Below are 22,089 nucleotides of genomic sequence, written 5' to 3'. Positions count from 1 at the left end.
TCAAAATCTTAATTTATGATGAAAATCAAAGCTTTTAGAGACAAATTAAGTTCCACAATAGCATGACTGGCATCTCACCAGTTACAAAATATTGTTTTAAACATTTTTATTTTGTCTGGAATTATATGCAATATTTTGCAATATTATTTGCAATTTTGTACATTTGAATGTACAAAATTCCTTATGCCAACAAACTGTTTATTTCATATATTAATATATGAACATATATAAATTACTTAGCGAAAATTAAGAATATACGCAAGTCAAGGAAATCCAATCTATTAATTTTAATATGACGTAAACTATTTATATAAAATACAGGGCGAATATTATATATATACATATAATTTTTCAATATTATAGTTTAGAACCAATTTCTGTTCTAAATATATGAATGTAAACAAGAGTTATGACACTTTATAGCTAACTAAAAATGTTATGTTCAAATATAAAGAAAATTACAATTGCTCTACAATTGCACCAGAGGTGGTACCCTTATATAAGAAAATTAAATATATATTGATTATATTCCAGAGACATGAGCTAACATCTTTCAATACATATGCAAATATATCAATATACGATTTGTCTCAACTGTCAAATTATTGATCTTTTTCTCTAAGAAACATTCATATAAGGCAGACAGTTTTCGTATTGCTATTATAAAGGAAGTAATGATATTATTATGTAAATAAAACTTAGGAATTAAGTTAGATATAATGGACAAACTCCACAATGGACAATACTGTATATGTTATATTGCATAATGTTTATACAGAAATATATTAGATTAAATTATTTTCCATGATAAACAATTAAAGATGCTACACATAATGTTATAGTGAAAATTAAAATTAAAATTTATAATTTAGAATAGATAATGTAGCAGACTGATGGGAGTGGGGAGGGGGAACCTGGTCTTCAATGGGGTTCCTGTGTCGGGTCCCCGGGCGCCCAGACATAGGAAGATGTAGCCAAGATTCTTATTTTTACACGCCTGAAATACTTCTTATTAAGTGTCTTTGGCATGTTTTCGTCCGTTCAGGTGGTACTTTTGTTTGATGTGAACAGTTTCGCCGATACGTGCCAGAGTGAAAGTGAATTGGAACAAAATGTAACGCGATTGAAGTTGGGATGTTTGAAATTGTTGACAGAATTTGGCGCGCAAACCGAGAAGGGATCTGAGGTTGTGAGGTGGTCATGTAAATATTACGATCACCATAATTTCAAGCCCGACACCAGCAGGAAACACTTTGTTGATTTTAATAAAAAGTCCTTTGAAGATTTTGAAAATGATCTCACGGACAGATATTGTAAAGCTTTTGACAGGAAGCAGAGTGTCAACGAGCCGAGTGGGTCCAGTCAGCACCCGTCAGAGGGACCCAAGCCGCACTCCTACATCTTGAAAAAGTCCCTGCAGGAGGTGCTGCTGGACTACAACTGGGACCGGCCAGACATCACTTCCCCCGTCAAGACAGCTCGGAAGAAGGCCAAGGCAGGGCACAAGCTGCCAGAGGACGCCCGTCCTTATAACACTGTCATTGTCTTTACCAAAGTTCCTCAGAATCTTGCAGGAGTAAAAGAGTTCTGTGGCCGGACAGAGGCGTTCATTACGCCTGAAGACTTTTTAGGAAGCATTCTTGACTTTTCTATGGTGAAGACCTTTCAAGAGGACAAGCATATTTGTCTCAACTTTGTTAGTCTGAGTGAATTGCCCGTCACCAGTGAAAAAACAGCTGATCCTCAAGTAATCAGTGCTGTCCAAAGTGGTCTAGTTAAACTAAATGGAAAGTTGCATCTCATATCCAGTATTGTTCAGACGGTTGTTTCATATATTGCCGAATATGAGGAGGTTCCAGGTGTGGCTGGTGTGTTCCCAGCTCCCGCCACTCATGTGGCGGGCCTTGACATGCAAGTTTCATGGTGGAAAAGGACGAGGTGTGGCAGACCTCGGCGACCTCAACCTGGCCCCACCTTGGTGTGGGAGGATGCTGATGGTATCTCTTACTTGAAGGCTCAACTAGAAGTTTTAGCTGTTTATGGAAGGTAAGTGAATTCAGATTGAAGGCTCTAGAAGGTAGAAATTGCTCTTGCTGTTAAAATAAACCTCAGACAGTTACTATTTTTTTATGGTATTTGCCCCTCCAAGTACACCTGACATGATCAAGTAAACCACCAAAATAACTTCCTTTCAGTCACACTGCCCAATACTTACCTAATTGTGCTTGTTGGGGTTGAGATCTGGCTCCTTGGTCTTGCCTCTCAACTGTCAATCAACTGGTGTACAGGTTCCTGAGCCTACTGGGCTCTATCATATTTACACTCGAAATGAGTGTGTGAAACCACCCAAAGCCCAGTGGTAGGCGTTAGGTACTAGTGACCCATTGGGTTAGTGTTATAACATCAGTCACAGTGATAGCTGGTTGCTGGTGCCAGCTTCTACCACTACACAGAGTGTAACAGGAAAATTGCTAGTTCTGAGAAGGTTTGAGTTATGATAATAGTTTCACTTGTATTTTTCACAGGGAATTTGTTGTCATGAATATTCAGTATACCATAAACATTACATTCTATTAAAATACTGCATGTTTTAAATCATTCATATAATTCTAAGAGTAGTTGTATTTTAATTTCTGGTCATTGCAGTATGAAATGTCAATTGGATAAAGATCAAGACCATTATGTCTATTCTAAATATTGTAAGATCAGTGAAGCAAACTGTACTTACATTTGAAAATGTTGTTTCTTTGAAAAAATAATTAAAGAACTTGTAGGCTGATAGTTCGTTAAAATTATGAATTTTTTTAATAGCAACAATAGTTTTATGTAAAAAATAATAATGACAGCTACCAGCCAGCATTATGCCCAGAACAGTAATGACATCTACCTGTCAGCATTATGCCCAGAACAGTAATGACATCTACCTGTCAGCATTATGCCCAGAACAGTAATGACATCTACCTGTCAGCATTTGTGCCCAGAACAGTAATGACAGCTACCTGTCAGCATTATGCCCAGAACAGTAATAACAGCTACCTGTCAGCATTATGCCCAGAACAGTAATGACATCTACCTGTCAGCATTATGCCCAGAACAGTAAGGACAGCTACCTGTCAGCATTATGCCCAGAACAGTAAGGACAGCTACCTGTCAGCATTATGCCCAGAACAGTAATAACAGCTACCTGTCAGCATTATGCCCAGAACAAATTTCAGTAAATTTATTACTGTACTGTAATTCACATTTTATCTCAAATTTTAAAACTATTTTTCAGCTGTTCTCGTGAATGGGGGAGTGCCATTGTGGTGGGTGTGGTACGTAGCAGTGCGGTGAGTGTACTTGCAGTGGCCGGGGGCATCGGCCACCTGTATGTGTGTCATGCACCAAACACCATCTTCACTACTCTGGTTCAGGTCCTGGCTAAATATCAGCTGTCAATGGTAAGATGCTGTGTATTTTCTTCTCATATAACATTTACAACCTATTCACAGTAGTGTTTAATTATTTACTAATACACTATACAATAGGTTATGTGGGTGCATTTTTTTTAAGAGACATTGTGTTGAACCAACTGCATATTATTTTGGTAAGAATAACATTAAATTATGTTACAGGAAAAATAAATTTGGTATAGAATGGTATAAATTTTAATGATACAGTATGTATGGGTGCTGTAAAATGCTAATTTATTCAGTAATCAACATACATAGTAATTTACTAGTCTGGTTTAACTTAGTCATTACAATAAAGTGCATTAAATATATGAATTGTAAGAGTAGTATAAAATCTAAATAAAAGTAGATTACCAAAATATTTCATAGATAAATAACCCTTGTATAGGACTCTTGCCTCACACATTTGATGCCGTGTATTATGATAATATATGGGAATAACAATGTATGAAACTAACACTGTAATACAATAGCTAGTATTTTTACCTAGTTTAAAGCTGTATTTCTGAACACTGTCAATTTTGGCAATTTGTACTGTATTCCTTTAATTTGTCACCATGATGTATTTGTATACATTTCATTCTATGAGTATTTATATTATTGGCATGAGAACTGGTGGCAGAGCAACAAGTGATGGACATAATATTTATACCCAATTTATAGGTATAAATTGGATAAGTTTAGATTTAGGAAAGACCTGGGTAAATACTGGTTTGGTAACAGGGTTGTTGATTTGTGGAACCAATTACCATGTAACGTAATAGAAGTAGGATCTCTTGATTGTTTCAAGCGAAGGTTAGACATACAGTATACATGAATGAGATTGGGTGGTTATAAATAGGAGCTGCCTCGTATGGACCAATAGGCCTTCTGCAGTTTACCTTTATTCTTATGTTCTTTTGTAATAGTGCTGAATATCATACATCTCTCTATTTTCTATTAAATTATTATTAGCCTGTCTATGTTGATAAAATGTTCAATGTTAAGAGTTGCATAGTGAGATTGTCAAGAAAGAGTTCTTAGATATGTAAGATGACATCAAACTACTGTATGGAAAAATGTATAAAAAAATTTAGGTACTGTATATAATATTTTGTTTAATTTATTTTTAATGTTCAGCCATATTTAAATTAAACAAATATTGTTGTATAAAATAGTAAACAGAAGGGAGTTTGTTACAATACAAGTTGAATTTGCAGGTCTTAAAGTTGAGTTGTGGTGGCATCGCCATTCTGTGTCCATGGGCAGGTGGTGTTGGCTGTTTGACTGTGATATCTGCTTCAGGATTGGCTACTCCACCTCTCCACAGCCAGGCCACAAATCAAGGGTCCCGAGTAACAGACCCACATCTACTCCGATTTGTTGCACAGTCAGTGGAGAAATGCTTGAAAGTAAGAAGCAAATATTATGATGTGATTATAAAATGTTACATTTGTAGTTATTCTTTATTGATAGTATTGATGGGATGTAGCCAGTTGCAATTAGTATTTTATTGTGGGTGAAGCTGGATACTGGCAAAAGGATAAAATGGAAGCTGAAAAAATTAATAATTAACAAACCGTAGTTGATTCTGATAAAACAAATAGACAATAATGATGGTGACTGGATGGTTGTGTTGAATGAGGGCTCGAGAAAAGTTCGCTCTATGTCACACACACACACATGTATATATATATATATATATATATATATATATATATATATATATATATATATATATATATATATATATATATATATATATATATATATATATATATATATATATATATATATATATATATATATATATATATATATATATATATATATATATATATATATATATATATATATATATATATATATATATATATATATATATATATATATATATATATATATATATATATATATATATATATATATATATATATATATATATATATATATATATATATATATATATATATATATATATATATATATATATATATATATATATATATATATATATATATATATATATATATATATATATATATATATATATATATATATATATATATATATATATATATATATATATATATATATATATATATATATATATATATATATATATATATATATATATATATATATATATATATATATATATATATATATATATATATATATATATATATATATATATATATATATATATATATATATATATATATATATATATATATATATGTCGTACCTAGTAGCCAGAACTCACTTCTCAGCCTACTATGCGAGGCCCGATTTGCCTAATAAGCCAAGTTTTACTGAATTAATATATTTTCTCAATTTTTTTTCTTATGAAATGATAAAGCTACCCATTTCATTATGTATGAGGTCAATTTTTTTTTTATCTGAGTTAAAATTAACGTAGATATATGACCGAACCTAACCAACCCTACCTAACCTAACCTAACCTATCTTTATAGGTTAGGTTAGGTTAGGTAGCCGAAAACGTTAGGTTAGGTTAGGTTAGGTAGGTTAGGTTGTCGAAAAAACATTAATTCATGAAAACTAGGCTTATTAGGCAAATCGGACCTTGCATGGTAGGCTGAGAAGTGAGTTCTGGCTACTAGGTACGACATATATATATATATATATATATATATATATATATATATATATATATATATATATATATATATATATATGTATGTTTATGCATGTATGTGTAATAAAAAAAATGTGTAACTATAATCACAAGATTGTTACTTGCTTAGCTAAATAAACTATGGGGTTCAGTTGCTGAACCCATTATGTGCCTCTGTAATCCTTTTCACCACCGCCCACAGGATGGGCATAGGATGTACTGTATAATAAATGACTACCCGTGGCTGTGCAAAACCTCCCACCTTCACATTCAATCCAGTCATACTCTTTAAATCCATAAAAACACCATACATCTTTCTTACCCTTGCTAGAAATGTTTCAATAACCATTCTCACAGCAAAAATCTAGTCTGTACACCCCCCCCCCCCCCCTCTCATTTCTAAATCCACTGTCTCTTCCACATCCTACATTATATTATCTCTTACTCTTAATTTGCACCTTTGCCTATACAGTACTTTGCTAAAATACTACATTAATTAAAGCATTTCTCCTATAGTTCCCTATAGAGGAAGAACTATATTCCTTATAGAAAGGAGAACTTTCCTTCTAATCCTGCCCTCTTATTTAGGGATCACAATGGCTTTAGCCCAATCATCTGGCACCTCACGATCTTGTGATGCCATCCAACATATTATATTATGCCTAGCATCACTACAACTCCCATACCTCAATATATCCAAAGTTATTCCATCTATACCAAGTACCTTTTCCCTCTTTTAACCTATGCATAGCTTCTTTAATTTTGTCCGTGTATAACCTCATGTGTTACACTGGTCTCTCACTGTTAGTAGAAGGGGGTTGGTAGTACTAACAGAGGGATGAAAGTAGAGGAATTAGGAACTATGGAGAGACAGATAGTTTTGATCACTCTAAGATTATATTATTTCATACAATTGTATTATCAAATATGCTAATACTGGAGCCCACAGATACCTCCTTTGATTTTTCTAATGTGATCAAACTATCGAGTTTTGACCTGAATTCCTCCACAGAGTGCTGCACCGCACACTGGTGGGGAACCAACCACAAGCACCAAAAGATTTGCTGCCAACCAAACTGAGCGGTGGTTTAAGCCCGTTGAAGTATGTAGTGACACCATCAAGCGGATCAGAAAAAGGTCAGATTTTGTCAAGTATTTCTGTTCGTGTCACTTGCAGCCTATTTTAATGTCTATACTATTATCTTCATTTAGCTATACATCTGTCTTCTTGTTGTATTAAACATCACCCTGCTTGGCCTCCATTCTCCACAAGAAAAAGCACTGTACTACTTCCTATTTACAGTACAGTAGTACTACTACCAATTTTCCCCCCATTGCTCCCTGTTTGTCATTTTACTTAGGTCATCTTAAGGCTAAAATGTTGTCATTGTTGGGCAAGCTGCACACACAAAAGAATTATTAATTTTCATTTCAAAGAATTATTAATTTTCATTTTAAAGAATTGTTTATTTTCATGTACTAATGAGTCAACTAGACTCTTCAGTGTGAAACAACCTTTACATGGAACACTGCAGTCACTTATGACCATTTGAATTTGTCATGTTTTAATATTCCCAGTAAAAAAAGTCAGCTAACTGGAATGTTCAGCTAATTTGAATGAGCGATACATACTTTATCAATGAGCATTTATTTTTAGCTTTCATGTCCATATTTGTAGTATATTCTGTATAATCTAACAGCAGTGCAAATGACATAGAATTTTAATTTTCCAGGAGGGTCAATAGAATTGAACGAAAAGCCATGCAAGAACGTCTTCAAAAAAGATACCGTCCCCAAATTCCACAACCCTTGGCTACGGGGGAGACTGGACCATTAGATCTCATCGACATTACTCAGCCTCCAGTAGACCCAGTACCTGGCAACACTGCCAAGCCCACCATGTCTCGAGCACAGCAGCTTGTCAAAAAGAGTCATATTGTAACTGCACAGCAAAAAGTAAAGGTTAGTGTGCAGTTTACTTAATAGTAAATATCTTCTGTGGGTTTATTAATTCTTTAATATAGTATCAGTGCACTTTTATGAAGTTTAGATACCAATTCACGTAAGATTCAATGACAATCTATTAACATTTAACTCTTGCATGGTGGTTTAAAGTGTGAATATTAATAGTAAAAATATTTGTGATACTAGTTGTTCTTATAGAGTGGTTATTTTGTTTGGGCGCGAACCCTTTTTATTTGGACACTGGGACCTTCTGGTCCACTCGTTGCAGTGGCCTTGCGGCAGTTTCATGTATAGCCTTGTGGCTATTTTCCTCGTGCTGTGTCTTGCGGCGTTTGTGGGAAATTCGAGTATACTGTACCTGGGATATATGCAGCATTTGACCATTCCCCAGGATGCGACCCACAACAGTTGACTAACACTGAGGTTCCTAATCACTACTAGGTGAACAGAGGCAATGGGTTTAAGGAGACTTGCCCATACGTCTCACCCTGCCTGGGATTGTCAGGGCGTAATTGAGTGTAGTTGTTTTAAAGTTTATTTTCTAAAAGCGTGATTTTTGTCCTTTAGTAGTTATCCATGGTGCTTTAACTGTGCTGTCATTTGAAGTTTAGCTGATCTGAGTTCAGCTTCTTTCTAAATATGCTAATAAAAATTAGATTTTCCTTGAATGTGGCTCAGGACTGAGTTGCATTTACGGTGTATTAAACTTTGCTGAATTGTAGCTGCATTATCTCTAGGAACAACGTGCAGAAGAAGAGGAAAGAGTTCAGGCAACAGAGCGACGAGCAGCACAAGCGTCGGAGCGTGCACGCAAGAGTCAACAACTTGAATCACAAGTCCTGAATACTGTTTCAAACCCACAGGTATGTTAGTATATCTTTTCTCACCTTAGAGTGTAAATGTATAATAAATTTAATATCCTTTTCCCTTTAAATAGAGCTTGATAAGTAACAGTTATAATATATTTTATATGTTGTAAGTTATTTTTAATCTTGAAAATTAATTTTGAAAATTGAAACCAAAAAAGTATTTTCTGGGAGAAGCCTCTGGGGGGCTATCAGAAGCTATCTTGCTGAGATGGCTCCTGGCTATTGGGTCACATCAGTCTCAGGAGTCCTGTTAGGCCTGCTTGCGACCAGAACCTTTAACCATTAGTTTAGTTTTTAACGCTTAGTGTAGTGTTTAGTTTCTAACCCTTAGACAGCAGTTATCATCAATTGTTGATTCACAGGGTAATGGGGTTATCATCATATGAAGATTTAAACAATTATTGTCTGGGTTGTACGTGTATGATGCAAATATGGATATACAGTAATAGGTCTATGAGGACGTAACGGAGTTCACCTTATCTTGAGGTTATCTTGAGATGATTTCGGGGCTTTTTAGTGTCCCCGCGGCCCGGTCCTCGACCAGGCCTCCACCCCCAGGAAGCAGCCTGTGACAGCTGGCTAACACCCAGGTACCTATTTTACTGCTAGGTAACAGGGGCATAGGGTGAAAGAAACTCTGCCCAGTGTTTCTCGCCGGCGCCTGGGATCGAACCCAGGACCACAGGATCACAAGTCCAGCGTGCTGTCCACTCAGCCGACCGGCTCCCATGAACCCATGAAAAAAATCCTGCTACCATTTCATGATACAAATGCAGTTTGATATCATCATGAACGTTACAAGGGGAATGCTGTTATCGTATGATGATTTAAACAATTATTGTCTGGGTTTTACATGTATGATGCAAATACGGATATAAAAGCTCTGAGGATGTAAATAAAGAAAAACATGTGGTAAAACATCGTTGAGACAAGACAAATCAGATCGCATCAGCATAGTCGATTACCAGGCGTTGACAAGTGCCAGACACACAGAGTGCCTCCACCCAGTGAAATGATAAATAGACATTTATTTTTCGTGTTTATCTTATATTCTGCATACAAATGAATAGTTCTCGGATGAAATTTTTTTGGGGGAATTTTTTTATTTTTTGTGTATGTACTGTATTGGCAAGTATGACCATTTCTCTATAGTCACAGTCTAAGGGTTTAGTTCCCAGGGTGGAAAGGAAAAGAAAATACAGTTAATGCCTGGTTTTACACATGAATGTGTTCCCAGACACCTCATGCTTCAGTTATGTGATGAATTCAACAAATGATCTTTGGGGGAAAGTTGGATGTGTTCCTGAACTATATAATACAGGTTAGTTATAAAGATGTGTACTATTTGGGGTAAAGTTACATATAATTTTAATTGTTTCTGGATTCAGATTATTTCAACCTGCCTTTCTAAACTTACGAGAAGAGCACTGAATGTAGTAATTTCCCATTCTTTACTTTGTGTTTTTTACCTGCTTGGTATCTATTTTTGGGTTCAAATTATTGTCACTTGTCTCATTATTTCAGGACACAGAAGAGCTAGTGCAGTCCTTAGTGTGCCTGCGCGATGGGGATGGCGGCCAGACTGATTTGTTCACAACGGCACAAACCATCATAAATCTTGCACTGATGCACGTCAAAGGTTCAAGCAGAACAAATATGGAGGTTAGCTGCAGCATTTATGGTCAAAGCATCAGGACTAACTCCTGTTGGAAGCTTAGCCAGTCTCTGTTATTGAACCAGATACACCTTTAATTATTATGATCTGTAATCTGCTAACCGTTTTTCTACATAACCGAATCGCCACAATGAATTAACAATCACCACAAACCTCACCATAGCCCGTGCTACTTGGAATTTTTTGTTCCAGGTAGCGAATCTACAACAACAAAAAACAACTGACATTGAATTATTGTAATTTTGGTTTCAGGAAGGATTGCGTAAGGTCCTGGGAAGTGGTGTTCTGCAAACAGCCGCCGAGATCAGTAGTAAAGGATCTCCAGACACTCATCTTTGGCATTATAAATTACAAACTTTGCTGCACCTTGAGCTGCTTTGGGTATTAGGTAAGTGTTTTAGTTCCCAGGATTTCTACTACTTGATATGTACATATTTATTAATAAAATTTGATGTTCAGTTGTCTGTCTGTTAGTTGCCTTTAAAATTTAGTTAGACAATTTATTTGTCTCTAGATCTAGTAATTACCTAAGTGTAGTTACAGGATGAGCGCTATGCTCGTGGTGTCCCGTCTTCCCAGTACTCTTTGTCATATAACGCTTTGAAATTACTGACAGTTTTGGCCTCCACCATCTTCTCACCTAACTTGTTCCAACCGTCTTACCTCATTTTCCTCCTCATATTTTTTCTTCATGCTTTCCTCTTCGTCATTACTTTCTCAAGCCATCCCTCTCTATCTTCCTTTTCTTTGTCCCTTTTTTTTGGGTGCTCAAAACTGTTCTATTTAATTTTTGTATTAATGTTTCTGACAGGCTGTTCATCATCAAGTCAAATAGGTGATGATGAAGAGGAGGAAAGTCGGAGCAGCAGTATAAGAGAGTATCATGTTGAGGAGGTTATGAAGATGTTACGTGCAATTTCCTTACGTCACAACCCTACGACTATGGCCACCTTTCTACAGGACACCATCCTTGATAAGTATGTTGGGAGAAAAATGTGTGATGGTGACAGGCGGACACGTGCATACACATACACACCACTCCATACCTACCAACCCCTCTTACCACCAACTGTTTGTCCTTTAGTCCTCTTTTGAAGCACTTAAACTGACGATTGTCAGCTGCATTCCTTTCAAGGTGTCATCAGTCTCGTGTGGTCTGTCACAGGATGTAATCACTATAATTCTTACAGTGCCACATTCAGCATCCTTATGATGTCTTTTTTTACTACTCTATATCCCCGAATATCTGACCACAGTAAACCAGCTTTTTGTTGATGATGTGCTCATAATGCACCCAGAGTCTGCCAGTGCAGACCACTTATCACATGCCTCTGTATGACTAACCACCCTGTGTGATGGGGATTTTAGCATCACGTAGCTAGCTTTTTGACACAATGTACTCCCCTTCATATAGTCTAGGGGTAGCTGCACAAATGCAGATGTAGCTAAATGTGTTTATAAAAAAACAGCTTAAGGAGCACTTATGTTGCTCATGATATATCCTGCACAATGTATTTTTAAAATATGATTCCACTTTACATTTTATGTCAATCTGTAGTTAACCTTGGTGGCCTCTGCTGGCTTTTTGAAAATAATAATTTTCCTCTTTTTTTTTTTCCTCAGCTATGTGGAAACTATGGGTGAAGTGTTGGTTGAGATCTATGAAGAACTAAACCAGCCCCTTCCAGAGCCTCTTCGTGTTCTAACTGGGGATGTTGGGTCTGTAGAAGACACCAGGCAACCTTCTGTCAAGTCCCATGTAGGAATTACTTGTCTTTATTTATTTAGAATGAGTTGTTTAGGTTATTGCTTTTTGTGTCAATTACTGTATCCTTTTCATGTATATATTTTTTATCAGCATTCTTCTAGGTCATTTAAAGTCATTTTGTTGATGTATGTTGTTATTGATGAATATTTGAAACCCATAGGAGAGCTCTGTTGTAAGCTATGGAAGTGGACCTTGCTCAGTTGAGAACCCTGGTTCTGGCAAATCACGAGAAGGCCGCAGGATGTCATCGCGTCATCCATCTCTGAAAGAAGCCAGTAAACGCAGCATTGTGGTACCAAAGGTAACACGAGCTTTATCAAGGACCCTCAGTGAACAGCCAAGGCTACCTCCAGTTGCAGTTTCTGCTGCTTCAGCCTCAAGCAAAGGTGTGTAAATTTTATGTATACAACATGATTATGCAAGAACTATGAACAGTCCTCTTTGTTTTCTATTTCACTTTATTTGTTATTACCTTTACCTTGCGTTGATTCCGGGGGTTAAGGTCACTAACCCGGTCACTGACCAGGCCTCCTTTTGGTTACAGTAGAATTCCCATATTCCAAAGAAGTTAATTCCACAATGCAATTTGAATTCTTAAAATTTAACATGAAAACATTTCTAATAGATACTAACCATATATTTTTTGGTACCAATATCAAATAAGTTATTAGATATTCCCGATAAGGATACCTTAAAGTGTTGTTAACGTTGATAGACTTTTTCTCATATTTCCTTTCTGAGCTCTGTGGTGTGACCCAGCATATAAGACACCAAAATTGATTAAATAAAAAGAAAAGCATTGATTGTATTTAAAATGCCTCTTTCTGGTAGAGTCCCCGTGGCTCCTTAAAGCTAGCCCATTAAGATTGCTGCTTGCTACTAGGTTACAGCAGTCTTGGGAGTTCTGTTTGACCCACTGGTGACCAGAGCCAGAATCTCTTGAGGTGCAGAGAGTACATGACATTCTGCCACTCCACCTGGAAAGCATCCATAAAGTCAGAGAAGGAATACAGATAACTGCATGGTTCACACAAAACGACTCAAAACTGCCAAACAAGTTCCCAAGCAATTCAAAAAATTACCGAAACCTTTGAAACTATCTCAAACCTGTTAGTACCGATAACTATCACCAGGCAGCCTGGAGTCCCAGCTTCTCTGTGCCATCCTTCCCAGTTCAGTTCTGGAGCAGATAGACAAAACACCAAAGAACCGACTCAACTGGTAGGGAGGAGTGTCAGGGATCCACCAGGGCTCTACCAGAAACGCATTTTATTACACTAAACACTGATAATCTGGGGAAGCTGACCAGGCTCCCTGAAGGTACTTCAAAGTCGAGTGGGGTTAGGGTAACATCTGATACTTGGTTCAATGGTGGTGTCACATTCTTAAAGAATTTGTTTTGATCATTGATCTACAATGTGTTCAGGATTTGCTGAAAACAGAATCACCTCAGTATTTCAATCATTTCTTTGCTATGATCTGTGAAAGTTTCATCACCCTTGTGCAAGGGCCCAATGCAGGATGTAGTTTTTGTTCTAGATTTTGCATAGGATAAAAAGTATTTTGGATTCTTTTCTGTTTTGCTTATGGCTTTTGGTCTCTTTGTCTCCTAGATTTTATATGATTCTTGAAACTTTAGTTCAATCTTTTCTAGTGATTGAATTAATCATCATTGATTGTAAAAATAAGATGTAAGGTGTTTACTTTGCTTTTTGGTTTTACTATTTCCTGGTTTAAAGTAAATCTGTCATACATCTGCAAAAGGTCATCTGTGTGTGACCGTTCACTCAAATTGCATCCTGGGATTCTCTGTGGTATAACTACCGGTATTTGCCACATTTTTACATTTTAGGTGCTGTAGGTTAAAGTCACTAAGTACAGTAAGATGATGATTGGGGAAGGGTTTGTGAGGTTTTCCAAGCAGTATTCTATTTTTGTAAGTTGGTCTTTAAACTGCTGAGGATTTGCATCTGGTGATTTATATACAAGGACAATCACCACATTTAGGATTTCCATTATAAACATTTGTACTTCCACCATATCATTTGTGGTGTTTAGCAGCTATAAACAGATGACTCTTGACTTATTTATATTTTTCATAGCAGGTGTACATTTTATTTCAGATAATGCAGACAGTAACCTAAGAAATGTGAGGCGTAATCTTTTTGATCTGACCGAAGCTGCTTTATCAAAACCCAAGCTGAAGCGATCCCAAACTGTGGGGGGAGTGCCTGTGTCCGAACTCAGGCGCAGCCCTCGCAAGAAACACCAAAGATCATCTACTATCATTACCCCAAGAAAGAGCAAAAATATCATCACTTCATCTAAAAACTTGTATAAAACTCCAGTGAAAGCATCAGTGGTAGCTACCAGAGGATACAAAACTCCTAAATCAAAGAAAAGTAAGTTTGTAAAAACAAATGTGTGCTTACGTATCAGTGACAACGTGGGAGGGAGATCTAGCTCTTTATGCCCCACCTCCAAGTCATTTATACCTTGAGGGCTAATTACCTCTCATTAACATTTTTATCATATTTCTTTTTTAAAGTTATGGATGAAATTTGGCTTTAACAACCTCTTCCAAACCTAACCAAAAGTTAGTTTTGGGCCTGAAGTCTGTTTCTTGTTTCTTAAACATGAGAACAAGTATGGACCATTTTTAAAAAGGATCTAAAAAGTCAGGATTTGGTCTCACCCATTTTTCTGTTTTCTTGTGGAAATGCTCTTTACTAAAAGTAGTCACTATTCTGTGCTTTACTTTTTCTTATTAGTATCCTCATTTTCTTGCTCAGGTGGTGTCTTGGTTCCGGAGACTCCTGGGGATAAAGTTGGCCAGAACATATTCAACAAAAACAGGATTCTCAAGAGCACTGGCACAACACTCATTGTTGAAAGCCCTGATGTCAAAAGTAAGTTTTTCTTCATGATAATATAAGTATAGCAACATTAAACTATAAAAATGTATATAAAGTGGCTTGCTTCTTCCCCCCTTCCCCAAAACTAGAATTGATGTTGAGTAATGCAGTTGTAGCAGTGTTAGGGGTTAGTAGTGATGACTAGTGTGTGTGTGTGGACTGTTACATGTTCCTGTTCCATGCATTACTTTAGTTCATTGTGCTGTTCCACTTCCTACAGAGTTTAAAATATATTTGTACCTTGCTTAGACGTTATCTAGTCGTGTCATTCGGTCAAAGATTCCATGACGTACAAGTGAACACACTGGTATCTCAGATACTTCGTCTCATTGTTTTAGGGAGATGCTACAGATTTCTGTATGAAAATATAAATTTATTCTAAAGTAGCATATTTTGTTTCTAAGCATATTGCGAAAATCTTATTAATGCAAAATGTCTTCAAACCGAGGTGTTTAGGAAATAAAAATTATAGTTAAGGGTGTAAAAAATAATTGCCACATATTTCAGATGAGGTACAACCCCATAGATTAGAAAATCAAGTGAATACACTATACAGTATTTTTCTTTATTTCTGAATATAGTACTGTTTACCACCGTGAAATTAGTTAAATTTATAATTACACTACAATATTCATATAATCTGCTATTCTATAGACTGATTTAGGCTGTTCTTTCCTATATCATCCTCCCTCTCCTCCATATTCATGTATTCTTATGCAATCTGAAAGTGGATAAACTACTGGTGAAGGTTTCTGACTTTCTAATTATTTTAACTAAATTTCACAGGAGTTTGCAAAACTACACCTCGTCGGTTGCACGCAAGCCTGACTGTCACTCGCAGGAACACCTTCTACTCTGGTGCTCGCTCTCGGAACTGGGAACGTGCCAAGACTCAGCTCCTAGCAGACCGCATTCGGGGACACTCGGAGAGACGCAGTTTAGACTTGAGTTCTCTGCAAAATGTAGGTGATGCTAGCTTTATCTTTTCCCAGATATTGCCATCCTCTCAGGTTAATCAATCCCAGCAGGGTTCTGCTGAAGGTAGCAGAGTAGAAAAAAACTGCCCAAGTCCAGAAAGAATTTCATTAGATTATGGTCTTGATAAGAGCACTAGCAGTGAGGTGGAAGAACAACTAGACACCATGTTTACCAACTCTCCTACCAAGAGCATAAATACAAATGTAGTTCAACGAGATTGTTTATCCATGTCTTCAGGATTGGATTCAAGAACAACGCCAATAAAAAATGTTAGAAAAGTCCTTTCACTTTGCACCCCATCAAAAATAAAAGTACCAATTGACCAATCCCCAGTAAAAGTATTGGATTTAAGTTCATACACAGACAATGATCACTCTTTTCATGGGTTTGCAACTCCAAGTAAAGAAAAGGAAAGTCCAAATCTTTCCAAAGATGTACATCAAATTGTACCCAATTCAGATTTGTGTTTGTCAGCAGTAACCCCAAGCAAGAGAGTCCAGTTCAGTTTGACATTTACCCCAAGTAAACGTGTTTCTTTTACCAGCAATCCTCAGACCCCCAGAAATAAGGATGGATCTCTCTCCTCTAATCCTCAGACTCCCAAGAGCATTCTTAAAACTCCAATGAAAACACCAGGTAAAACACCCTTAAAGAGTCCTTTAAATAGTCCCTACATTTTTACCTCGGTCAATAAGAATGGAATGCATACACCTCTCAAAACTAATGGAAAATATTCAGATATTTCTTCCTTAAAAACTTGTAATCAGTTACCAAAGTTAAACCTAGAAAGAGGTCCAGAAGCGGTTCCAGAAACTCCTCCTGGTCGCCGACATAATGTCTGTACTCCAGTGAAGATTGATGGCATTTTTTCTTGTACAGAAAGTGAAATTGAACTTTTATCTCCATTTAAGAGAGAACAAACCCCTTCTAAAACATCTGCAGTTATCTTTAACACGCCTTTGAAAATTCATCCCATTAAGGAACTTTTAGAAAAGACCTCTCAAAATATAGACACTGCTTTTACTGCAGCTGGAGAAAATGTGTCAAATTTTGAAGATTTAAATGTTCCAAACATTGCTGCAGAAGATGTTGAAATGGTGAGCTCACTCATGTTTGGGGAAGATTTTGGTCCAGACTCGGGAACTGGGACATTGGAGTTCAGTGAAGACAATGAAGTTCTACAGGTGAACCTCAATATCATAAGCTCTCTTTCAAGTTCACAGCAGAAAATAGAGCAATCCCCTGTAAATATGTTCGGTGACTTAAGTGTGGACTCGCGTAGTTGTCTGCCAGAGAAACAGGTGCGTCTACTGGACCTGGAGTGCATTTTAAATGATCACTCGACGCCTGTAAAGGAGAATCAGCAGCCAGAATGTTCAGTTAGTCCTGAAATTACATTAGACTCTAAAATGAAGTTATACATTGAGAGGATGAACCAAGTAGTTAACAGGCAAAGTAGTGTAGTAGACCCATCAGCATACAATCGAGCCAAATCACCATGTATTGATGGTGGTCAAGTGGAAGATGCAGATTGTTCATCGGCTGATGATAAAGTGGAAGATGTCAGTTCTTCACCTGCTACCACAGTTAGTTCTATGACAAACAACGAGAATGTGATTGAAAAGTCAAATAGTATATTAAATAATGTAAATGAAGAATTAGTTTCCAACAAAGCAGAAACATCAACACATAAAGAAGCCAAGTCACAGTGCATTAATGGAGGTGAAGTGGATGATGTAGATTTGCTGTCTTTGACCACAGGGAGTTCTGTGACATGCAGGGAGGTGCCAATTGAAAGCACAGGTAATGATAATATGTTAAACAATGTAAAAGAAGAATTAGTTTTCAACAAACCGGTCATACTTGCATATAATGAAGCCAAGTCACCGTGCATTGATGATGAAGTGATGCAAGAAGATTGTTTGTCAGTTTCTGCAGGTAGTCCTGTGATTGACAATGAGGCACTAATTGAAAGCACAGATAACACATTAAATAAAGTAAAACAAGAATTACTTTTCAACAAAATTGAGACAATATCTGAGAACAAAATATCCATATTTAATATTGAAGGAGAAAAAGCAAAGCATGCAAAAGATATTAGGGAAAATATTTCTTCGAGCAAAACATTAGAATTTTGTACAAAAGAATCTGAGAAAAGTGTGTGTATTAATGAATCTCAGGAAATCTGTCTTCTAAAACAAAGCAAAAATGTATTGGTGCAGGAAACAGAGAAAAGACTTCACGTCAAGAAAGCAAAGATGGTCAACACAACAACAGAAAAAATAACAGCATCTCTTGAAGGTGCAGAGAGTTTACCTTTAAAAGCATCGGGTAAGAAAACTACCTTGAAAGACGATAAGAAAATATCCGGAAAAGAATGTGAGCAAAACAAGTTATCAAAAGGAATGAAAAGATCACGCAGCCTGGATGAACATGATGAAATACCTATAAAAGAAATAGTACAAAGAGTTAATCCAGTGTATGTGAAGGAACCTGCTGTCTCCAGCATACTGGACACTGATGATGCTTCAATTAATTTTAATTCAACTAAACAAGTTAAAAGACAGTTCTTTGATATTAGTGATGAGTCTGATGATGATTTTAGCCAGAGAAATATTAAAAATAAAAGAACAACCCATGGCAGACTTGATTTAAGTAAAAGAAGAGTTTCAGAAAGAAAGAAAATTGAGAAAGTGAAGAAGGCAGAAGTTAACCGTGCTTCACAAAGAAGACAGAGAACTTGTAAAAAGTTTATAGAGTCATTGTGTGAACTTAGCAGCGAAGACGACAATTTTGATGATGATATGTACTTTTCCAGTGTATGGATAACTCCTAAAAATAAAAATAAAAGGATTTTTGATGAGGACTCAGACTTCGTAACACCAGAAAAATTTGTTGAAGATGTGGCAGCAGAGAGCATGCCTCTGAAGACTGTTGAAAATTTACCCAATAAACCAATCACAGATTCATCCATGCCATCATGGTTGGATGAAGATCAGAAGAAGGCAAGAAAAGAACACACAGATATTAGAGCTGAAAATAGATTATTTACAGAGAATGTAAGCTCAACTGATGAAAGACATAAGCAGAAAAAAATTGATGTGTATCTCTCTCCTGTTCACAGGCAATTGCCCTCGGTAGAGACAACCCCAACCAGACCTCACCAAGAAGCTGTTGCTCGAAAACGACCAGAGACTCCAAATGATTGGAAAATAATCAAACCTAGACAGAATAAAAGGAAAATTTCTGAGGTTAAAGAAGATGTGGACAAAGATTCACAAATTAGTGCCATTAATAACAAAATAAATAAGTGCGATAAAAAGGTTGCAGTTGATGTAAACAGGAAAATGTGTATTGCAAAGAAAAAGAAGAAACGGAAAGGAATGAAGTTAAAGATTACAAAAAGTGGGGAACACTACCAGGTCTCTGAAACAAATAATTCACTTGAGAGCTCGGGTAATTCCAGTGCTGATGTAAGGCTACAACTTAGTCAGAGTGAGAGTATGCTTTCAAACTGTAGCTATAACCCTGACTCATCTTGCAGCAACACATCTCCAACTTCTGTAACTAAGAAGAGGAAGAAAAAAGAAATGGACAGAGAACCCAGGTCCATAATCACTCCCCACAGATTTACCCGTCATATGTCCAAAGACATTAGTGTGTCACCAGAGCTCTTTCAAAAACTGATCACCTTATCCCCAGTAAAAGAAAGAAATACAATGAAAGATTCTCACATTTCAAGTAATGAAGGTTTGGGAAGAAAGATTGAATTAGAACTGATGAGAGCAAGTAAAATTTTAACAGATACTTTCAGTGTTGCTTCTAGCTCTAAAAACAACTCATATATGGAGGACCAGATGCTTGCACAGGATCAAGTTCACCAGAAGAGTGAATCTTTAAATAAGGTTGTACAGGATGAGTGGTCAGTAAGAAGTTCACCCGGGTCACCCACTTTGAAAACATTTATACGTAAACAAAAGAAGAAATTTGCTATACTCTCAAGTCCACGCATTGAATTGTCACCTGTAATTCAAGAAACAATGTCAGATTCCGAAACCCACTCCAGTGTCCTGCAAAAATGCTCACCAAGTAGTATTGTCCCATTCCGTTCATCCCCAACCCACTCAAGTCAAAGGAAAGGATCTCGTCTTACAAATCCAAGTCTTCTTAGTTTGGTGCATCTTTCAGTCTCACCAATCATCAATAACAAATTGTCTGAAGAGACAAATGCAGGTGATGCTATCTTGAAATCACAGATAAAACCAAAGTCCAGTAGAAAATTGTATGGAAACTGGGAGAGCAGTTAAGACTAATAGAATATTGATGTGTATATTAAAACTGGGAGGGCAATTTTTATTGTCAAAGATGGTAAGGTATTAGTGATAAGCATAATGTACATATTGTAGTTATATTTTCAATACTGGAGGTTGTGTGAGAAAGAAATGAGGATGTGGCAGTCTAGTGCAAAGCCCCTTTAGCTAGATTTATTTCTTTGATATTTAATAATTTCTAAAATACATACTTTCTTTTTCTTTTCTCCAAGATTGTTTTTGAATTTGTATTTTACAAAATAATTATGTAAAGTTGAAAGTAAAATTCTTTGCTTTGTATTTCTTTCATAGATTTCGGGTGTTAATTCATCTCATGGCATTCACTTCATCACATATTGTGAAATATAGGAATATCATATTATTTAATAAAATTTTATTAATATGGAGTTATTTTATTTGCTTTAATGTATCATGTGTTAATTTGTACTGATTGAAAATTTAATAAATACATTTTATATCCATATTTTAAATAAAATTTTTGTGTTACCCTTCATTGGTAGAATAAAACATTAGCATCTTTAATGACAGTACATTATTTATAGGACATCACATTTTCCTGCCCCATCACTACCAGTTGTCCAAGTGTGCCATACAGTAGCTACTGTGACTACTTCCCCTAAAAGCAAAAGTAAATCTTAAGCGATGCTTGGTAAAATAAGTTATATAAAGTTGGTTCGTTCCGCCCTCCTTTTTTGGGGGTTCAGGGCGGGTGGATCAGAGTTCTTCCTTGTTGCTGCACTGGGTCATTGTGACATGGTTGGACTTAGGCGTAGTCATGCCAACCTCATCCCTTCGTTTGGTGTTCCATTTATTCCGGCTCCAAAGAGACTCGCTGGAACTTCGGTTCATCCTCATTCCTTCAAGTTTGGACAGCTTCATTTCCTGTCCAATCTTCTGCATGCCCACTTTTGCCCAAATACACCTGGTTCTCCAGCTGGGGACTTGGTGTCCGTAGACCTCAAGGATGCATACTGGTCCGTTCCTGTTCATCCAGGGTTCAGGGACTGGTTAGGTTTTGATGTGGGGTGTCATGCTTACCACTTTCAGGTCTGTCCTTCAGCTTGAATCTGGTTCCCTGTGTTTTCACTAGTTAAGCGAAGGTTATTGTGGCCCGGGTATGTCTCTTGGGGTTCATGTTTTGGCCAAACTTGACAACTGGCTGGTTTGGGCTCCCAGTCAGTCTGTGTGGCAGCCAGTCTCGGGTAATTTCCCCATTAGGCAGAGTTTGACTCGGGGCTTTGTACTTGTTCCTCTGGTTGTACCCATTTCACTATTGCCCTGACTGTCAAGTTTGGACCCCAGCTGCTCTTCGTTGGCTCCCTTCCGACTTTTCAGGGTTTGGTTTGGTCATCTACAAGGTTTTGCAGACTTTCTGAATGCTTTCCCAGTGAAATGGTAGAATGTCATTTGCTCTCTGCACCTCTGTGAAGGGGACCAGGTTCTGGCTTAGGTCCCTGGTAGACCAAAGAGAAATGCCACAATTGATATGATTTGTAACTTAATCTCAATGAGATAGCTA

General features: G+C 36.7%; 1 protein-coding gene across 1 annotated transcript; it reads left to right on the top strand.

Annotated features, from left to right (window-relative positions):
• The first annotated feature begins 922 nt into the window (after positions 1-922).
• Positions 923-20,688, top strand: LOC123755464 (treslin). The gene is made up of 14 exons (XM_045738168.2): positions 923-2,046; positions 3,275-3,440; positions 4,652-4,843; positions 7,082-7,206; positions 7,803-8,031; positions 8,772-8,897; positions 10,428-10,565; positions 10,831-10,966; positions 11,390-11,555; positions 12,202-12,337; positions 12,507-12,732; positions 14,470-14,748; positions 15,139-15,255; positions 16,048-20,688. The coding sequence occupies exons 1-14, from the start codon at positions 1,028-1,030 to the stop codon at positions 20,544-20,546; spliced, it is 7,554 nt and encodes a 2,517-aa protein (XP_045594124.2). The 5' UTR covers positions 923-1,027; the 3' UTR covers positions 20,547-20,688.
• Positions 20,689-22,089: the final 1,401 nt, after the last annotated feature.

Source organism: Procambarus clarkii, chromosome 20 (genome assembly GCF_040958095.1).
Source record: "Procambarus clarkii isolate CNS0578487 chromosome 20, FALCON_Pclarkii_2.0, whole genome shotgun sequence".
Lineage (NCBI taxonomy): Eukaryota > Metazoa > Arthropoda > Malacostraca > Decapoda > Cambaridae > Procambarus > Procambarus clarkii.
This window is presented reverse-complemented; position numbering and strand designations above follow the sequence as displayed.